The sequence below is a fragment of the Colias eurytheme genome, chromosome 9 (genome assembly GCF_061535395.1).
Source record: "Colias eurytheme isolate Ceu_HAF_F1 chromosome 9, ilColEury1 Martin Lab GWU primary, whole genome shotgun sequence".
Classification (NCBI taxonomy): Eukaryota; Metazoa; Arthropoda; class Insecta; order Lepidoptera; family Pieridae; genus Colias; species Colias eurytheme.
In genome coordinates this window covers 2460407-2467889 of record NC_142988.1, presented here as the reverse complement: position 1 = coordinate 2467889, position 7483 = coordinate 2460407, and the positions used below count along the sequence as shown (strand labels likewise).

General features: G+C 35.6%; 2 protein-coding genes across 2 annotated transcripts; one reads left to right on the top strand and one right to left on the bottom strand.

Moving 5' to 3' along the window:
* Positions 1-29: 29 nt before the first annotated feature.
* Positions 30-3183, bottom strand: Arfrp1 (ADP-ribosylation factor related protein 1). The gene is made up of 5 exons (XM_090106003.1): positions 2992-3183; positions 2750-2920; positions 2511-2592; positions 1545-1716; positions 30-274 (listed from the first exon to the last, which is right to left on the bottom strand). The coding sequence occupies exons 1-5, from the start codon at positions 3082-3084 to the stop codon at positions 181-183; spliced, it is 612 nt and encodes a 203-aa protein (XP_089962129.1). The 5' UTR covers positions 3085-3183; the 3' UTR covers positions 30-180.
* A 1466-nt stretch (positions 3184-4649) lies between these two features.
* On the top strand, positions 4650-7360 carry LOC149905648 (uncharacterized). The gene has a single exon (XM_090105048.1). It carries the CDS (start codon positions 4650-4652, stop codon positions 7341-7343), a length of 2694 nt encoding a protein of 897 aa, XP_089961174.1. The 3' UTR covers positions 7344-7360.
* The last annotated feature ends 123 nt before the right edge of the window (positions 7361-7483 follow it).

Sequence of the window (7483 nt, the reverse complement as noted above, 5' to 3'; positions counted from 1 at the left end):
TCACTAAAAAGGGATAGCAATAGACACAATACATTTAATGTTTTATTTTCGAATGTCAATACTGTATGTACAAAACAATGGGACGCGTCACATCATTATCTTAATAGGAAAGCTAATTATTATTCATTACGATTGCGAATGTAGTATTATAAATATGGTACATGTCGTAACCGAATCGCTTTACAGATTGTCGTCGTGGTTTCGCGGTGGCCTTTCAACACTGTTCCTTTTTATACAGTCCACAAGCCATCTTATGCCTTCGTCCACTCCATCACTAAAAAAATATTCAATAGGTAATTAATAGGTGCAATAAAAGTTATGTAAATAACTAACATAACACATACGCGGCACGTTTACTTATGGATTACCTCGTAACTATAGTATTTACTATTTACTATGGTAGTTTGACTGAGTAAGAATAACGCTCTACTAAATTAAAACATTTAAACTAAGGTGCAAGCCTTCATGCAAATTAATATGAAGGTTATTTAAATACCAAAGTTTGTAGATAAGCGACACCCATAATTAGCAAAAAGTATAACTAATTAAGTACCGTACTTTACATAGTAATTACGTTCTAATGCGTTTGCGCATTACGGCGTAGAATAATCAATGATTCAATCATAAGTTACAATCCAAATCTGATAGACTGAATAATTATTTACGTATCTTAAAAATATATATTTTTTTGTACAAGATAACAAAAATATGTCAAGAATCAAGATAAAACATTATTTAAAGGTATAAAGAATCGTCCTTTATATCGCGCGCCGCGCAGTCGTCAAAAATATCGCATTACAATTTACAATAAAACGCGTACCTATTTAGTATTTACATCGTGTTAAGGTTGCAAATGATCGAGAATGTTTAATATGGAGAGTTTTATATCATATTCGAAAGATAAGGATAATATTTCATAAAAAATTCGAACCTAAAAAATGATGATACTGAAAGTTTAAAAGCGCGGGAATTTTTAAATTCATACAAGTTCAAGTGGCCAGAGACACTTGAAAGAAAGTAAGTCATACGGTAAATAAAAATATTGCATGATCATTGTTGACTTGAGTAATGATATTTTTATTATTATTTTACAGCTTGAGTATCCAGATAAAACGTGCCGCGTAAAAATAAGGATATTGGGCAAATTGCAATAAATTAAAACATCATTCACATGTGAAATATTTCATAAAAAAACATTGGGTCATTAACATACAAGAAAAAACAAACAACATGATATAATATTCATCCAGTTTAGTTAAGATTTTTATTTTGAATTAAAATAGCTAGGCTACATATAATAGAATAACATAATTGAATATTTGATATCTTGTTGGTAAACAAAAAGCCTTAATATATATTTTTTTAATTCAACACACTTCACTTATTCCGTATATTTCAAAATAATATTTATTTTTTATATTGTAGAATAAAAATAAAATTTGATATTAAAAAATAAAAAGGTATCAAGAATGTTCTTTCATTATATGTAGTTTATCTGTATTATTTTAAACAGATTATACAAAAATCTAAATAAAAAAAATTACCCAGTCAAAGCCGAAGTGGCCATGAGCATTATGTCCCTTGCACCAATGAGATGGGCGTTCTGGTTAAATATAGGTTTGACTGTATGCACACCCATACAGTCTGGAATGTCCTGTTTATTTGCTAGAACTAGTAGTGGAACACCAGTTAGATGTTCTGACGCTATCATTCTATCTGAAATTAATGAGTTAATCATCAATATTATTTTAAAATTAGCTGTTCCCCGCGGTTTCCCCTGCATTGCTCCGCTCCTGTTGGTCTTAGCGTGATTATATATAGCCTATAGCCTTCCTCGATAAATGGGCTATCTAACACTGAAATAATTTTTCAAATCGGACCAGTAGTTCCCGAGATTAGCACGTTCAAACGAACAAACAAACTCTTCAAAGCTTTATTATCTTATATATAAAATTCTCGTGTCACAATGTTAGTCTGCATACTCCTCCGAAACGGGTGGACCGATTCTCATGAAATTTTCTGTGCATATCGGGTAAGTCTGAGAATCGGCCAACATCTATTTTTCATATGTACCACGGGCGAAGCCGGGGCGGACCGCTAGTATTAGTATAGATTCATAGTATGTTATAAACTTGTAATAAAGTAGTGTGATGAATATAATATGAAAAGTGGGCTTTATCATTAGGAGCAATAGATCTCAAAGTTTCTTTGGTTACTTTTATTTTAACAACAAAACAGTATGGTTGTTGGGAAATAACAAAGAATTGGAGATCAAAATCAAGGGCATAGTATGTGATTCTGTTTTGATTTTTTATGTTAATTATGAGCGAAATACTTAATTTTCATTATTTCTTAAAATGTTTCAGAAGATTTGGAATTCCTAAAAATACCATTCAATATAATTTCATTCCAAAATTTATTGAATTCAGATAAGTATTTTTATTTGTATTAACATATTTATTTCATGTTTATTATGAAATATATGTGTATGTCATCATTTCAAAACTCACCAAAGGTTTCTTTTGATTCTGATACTCTATCTTTATCTGAGGAGTCAACAATATAAATAACAGCATGGCATTCAGCATAATACTGGAATAAGAACAATTTTATAAAAGAATTGTAAGAATACTTTGCAATATACAAGACAAAATGTACAAAAAACAACTAAAAAAGTTTCATACATTGATTTTTTTCAGAATTTATATTAAATGTATATAAACAGCATATAAACAGTTGTTTTACACACCTTGTCCCACAAGGACTGGAGTTCTTGTTGACCTCCGAGGTCCCAAAAGTTAAGTCTTACACCATCTACATCTATTTTTCCTATGTTTAGACCTACAGTCGTAGTTATTCTACTAGGATTCATTGCTATATATTTCTTAGTATATTTCGTTTTAGTGGCCTCCAAATATGTCTAAAAAATAAATTATAATTTATAAAGTTTCTTTATAGTTTTAAACACAATCAAACTTTCCAAAAATGTACCGTTTTCCCCGCATTGTCGAGACCTAAGATGAGCACACAGAACTCGTCTTTCTGAACAACGTATTTATAAAAACCATGTAGTAATGTGTACATTTTGGCTCATTTTCTGTTAGTTATCACAACTTCATAAGAAATTTTGTGAAATAAAAGAAAACAAACTAAAAGGAAAATAGTGAGCAGTTTCACATGTCACTGTCAAGTGTCAGTTGATTCGTCGTTGACATTTGACAGTTGACAACATTATTATGCTAGGCGTCCATTAGAGGCGGATCGGGCCGGGTCGCATCGCAACGGGCCGTCTCTAATGGACGCGCTGTTTGCTCCTGCGTCCACCTGTACGGGGCGCGGCGGACCGGCTAGGCGGATTTTATCTAACAGACGCTCGCCGCTTACATCCGCCTGCCTGCGTCCACTAGACGGGTCGGGGCGGGCCGGGCCGCAGCGCACCGCCGGCAGAAATCCGCCTGCGAAGCGATATCCGCCAATGCGTTGCGGCCCGCCCCGACCCGATCCGTCGCTAATGGACGATGTTTCATACAAAACATAGGCCGGCGTATTTTTGCGTTGCGATGCGGCCCGGCCCGATCCGCCTAGTGGACGCCTAGCATTACACATCTCACAAGTGACCCAAGTGATGTTTACCTACCAAAAATATTTAAAATAATATTCTACCACAGTATTCTACAATAAAGCATATTGGAAGAAAACTTCCAATTTTTTAAATATAGTTGAACAACATTGCGACAAGTAAAAGTAAAGAGCAAAGTATCAAGGGGAATCGTATCTTCGAATCTACGAATAACATTTTTTATTCGGAAATTGTACTTTGGATGAAAATGTATAATATGTTCCCTTAAAAACTACCGTCTGTGGCTACCAAGTGGCTACTGAATTGCTGACATCAATTAAAACATTTTAAAAAATATGTAAGACATTATCTAATTAGTTTATGTACAAAAATACTACTTATGCAATATGCTCTTACTAGTCGCCAATCACTCGCCAATAATCTATTTTTCTTACTATGAGAACTTTTTGGCTATTTAACCTGTGGCCACAGAATACATAATAGTAGCTAACGCTACAGAACGGACACTCTCCGCCTCCCGCCAAAATTAAACTTACCTCACCCCCGCGCGATCAGACATAAAATGGGCCATATTTTTCTGTAAGGACGATACGCAACGAAGATTGACAACATTAATCAAATTGACTTATAGTAATTTTATTATTTTGAATTTGTGATTATCGTTTTTCGTAGAAAATGGTTAGATATTGTGCTGTTTACGGATGTATTTCATCAGAAAAACGCGAATTTTTTTTTACGCTAGTCACAAATGTGCCAACCATAAAGCGTTAACACACACATTTGCAGTCTCTACAGTGTGACTGTCAAAACGATCATTTTGTATGGAGTGTCCGGGGTGTGCTGTGGCTATAACTGATATAGTTTCCTATCAAATATGTTTTTAATTATTATTTGTCAAAAGTTCTTAGATCTGTTATTTTAAAGTTAGACGTTAATTAAAATTAATAAAAAGACACGATTATATTTTATTATCACAACAACCTTAATCATGCCTTCAAAAGATCCTAAAACAAGCCAAAAGGGATCAACTTTAACTCCTTTAACGAGTGTGTATGGAGAATTAGATGAAATGTTCCTTACACCCAGGCAAACAAGCGTCTCAATTACTTTAAAAGGTGATGGCCCTGGTCAAGGCGAATGGTTATTTCTTGTATTATTTGATGGTTACATTTTGTTAGAAACGAAATGGAGTAATGAAGCTGTTCATGAAATACAGGCACTGCCGATTGATCTTAAGAATGATTACGATCAAGGCATACTAACAGATCGACCCCTAACTTTCTTACTGCGGCTTGCTGGAGGTAAAGGTGTTAAAGATCCAGATCCTTTGCTACACGTGGATAACCGAGCTGGTGGCAATGTTGATCTTTTTCCTTTAATATTGGGAGAGGAAAAAGTTTACGTTTCAGCATCTTTAGATTACATAGCTACAGGAGAAAAAACTGGCTGCTCTGTTACAGTCTACGCTAAAACGAATGGAGCCGTGGATAATAAACGAGTTCCACTGACAATTACTGCGATTTCTGCTCATTGTCTTCCTGTCGCTAGAGAAGGCACTGTTTATTTAAGCGCTATTGGTTTAAACGATATTCACGATCCAGTTGCGATTAATTTTGGTATGTCTTTAAGTACTTCATCTGCTAAAAAAGTTGTATGGTCATCGATTAGTAATGCTGGCCTTGCAGCAAATACATCAATAGAAGTTCCCAAAGAAGATAAGTATATACCTGACGACTTAGAACCAAGCGAGTGTGATACATGCAATTCAGTATATTGGAATGCTATGAAACGCGTTCTAGTTGATGCGATTGCCCTGCGTGAGAGGCTGGAAAATCCTTTTCTCGTTGAATTAGCTGGTGTACCAAGACAAGGAAAAATTGATGTAAGGGGTAGATATATGACTTTTATTGACGCTCGAGTTTTATTAGAACCTGGGCAATTTGGGGTGACCACCTGTTCTAAGCTTTTTTATTTTAACGAAGCAGATTTACCTGAACAAATAGGTCCTTTATTAGAGTTACCACCTGCAAGCGCTAAGCCAAGTGTTCGAGATACGGACATCGTTTTAGATGAATTTAATCACCCAGCTTATATTGTTATGCGATTTGATTTATTCGAATGTTTAGTCCCAAAGGCTAAAGTTGCATCCCTATTTGAGATGATGGGGTTTCCTGTTCCAGAGGGACCACCCAGTCCTATAGACGAGTTACGTGCAGATCCAACTCCTGATGAATCTCAAATTGACGTTCGTAAAATAAGAAAGGAAGGGGGAGCCTTGGCAGTTCACAAAGAGCTTTGCAGTTTGTCCTGCAAAGGAACAATACAAATGAGTCAAAGTATTAAACGTACCGCAGCAAATCGTTTACTTTATCGATTGAGATCAATGCTCAAGCAATTCCAACCAAGTCAATGTTCAAATGTTTGTTTACAAGATACAATAACAGCACAGCATGTTGCATGTAGATATGCAGTTACTTCATCTTTTGCTCCGCAACCTCCTCCTCCTCGAGCGACATCACGTGTTGCCGCTACTAGAAGTCGTATAGCTGGTGATATAAGAATTGGCAATGAACATATCGAGAAAAATTTAAGAGCCTTACCAAAACATCCAAGACCATACCTATGTAAAGCTTTGCGTTGTCTTGAAAATGAAAAGGAACAAGATGCTCGCGCTTTTCTTTTGAAAGCATTGAGTTTACAAGCCAGAAACAGATACCTTTTATGGGCACTTGGTGCAATAGATTATGATAAAAATGGTGATAAATTGGATGCTGCAAATGCAGCTTTTCGAATAGCAGTAAAAGGAGATACAACAGATGGTGTGACTAGTGCAATTGGATGGGCAGCTTTGCATGCATTTTACCATTTTAATAAAAATAACCATGCAGCTTTCGTGGCTGCAAAGAAAATGCGCAAGTCGTATGAGCTGTCAAGAGATTGGAAAGCGTTTCTTCAAAGATGGGTTGAAACTAGTGGTGAAGAGGAAACATTTTGGATACCAGGTGTAATAGAAATTAATAACCCGATGCTTATTGCGTCAGCATTTTTTCTTTGTTTACGCAGTTATAAATTTAGTGGAATAATGCTTCAATGTGCGAAAAAAGGTTGTGCAACTCGAGGATCTCGTGTGAAATTACCTAATGAAATAACAATTGATTATTATTATGTGCAAGCTTCTTCATTATTATTGAGACAGCAAGTCGACCTAGCGTTAGAAGTAACAGAGGAAGGAATTAAAAAGTTTGGTCCGTCTTCGAAAATGTCACAAATGCGAGCTACGTGTTTGGTGTACGCTCGTGGTTGGGATGGTGATTGTGAAGAAGGTTTAGATATAGCGGACCGATTTGGAGCTGAACAGACGCCGTCCTTGCTTCTGCGTGCTGCTTTAGGAGGAATTAAGACAAATCCTGAAGGGTCTCTACAAAGAGCAGCACGTGTTCACAAAATAGCTCCGTCTGCCCACTCTGCATTGGCAATTGGCCGCATTTATATGACACTTGGAAAAGAAGCATTAGCAGAGAGATGGGTAGCTGCTGCAGTAAACATAGAACCGTTGTTAGCCGATGCGTGGGCAGTATTGGCTCTGTTAGCAATGAGGGATCGAAATATAGATAAGGCTCGAAACATGCTTCGATCAGCTAAACAAGTTGGTGCAATTAGTTCCGATATAAAAGATGAAGTAAAGAAAGCTATGAAAGTAGTGCATTTAGACGGATTGCCAGAAAAGTTGGTGAAAGAATTGTGTTTATGTGATTATTATTAATTAATAATTTATTTTTACTCTCATATTGATTTTTTAATAATAGAAAAACATATATGACGTGAATGTGTTTTCATTTATATTTTATTACTTACGCGTCTCTCATTTGTAAATTGATAATATTAATTTGAGATTGTTCATTA

Bases quoted from the DNA above. Each gene is read 5' to 3' on its own strand.
- Arfrp1 (XM_090106003.1), bottom strand. From the start codon at position 3,084: ATGTACACATTACTACATGGTTTTTATAAATACGTTGTTCAGAAAGAC. The intron at 2,593-2,749 runs GTGTGTAAAACA...TTCTTATTCCAG, and splicing joins TCCAGTCCTTGTGGGACAAG to TATTATGCTGAATGCCATGC. The intron at 275-1,544 runs GTAATTTTTTTT...ATATTTTTTTAG, and splicing joins GCCACTTCGGCTTTGACTGG to TGATGGAGTGGACGAAGGCA.
- LOC149905648 (XM_090105048.1), top strand. From the start codon at position 4,650: ATGTTCCTTACACCCAGGCAAACAAGCGTCTCAATTACTTTAAAAGGT.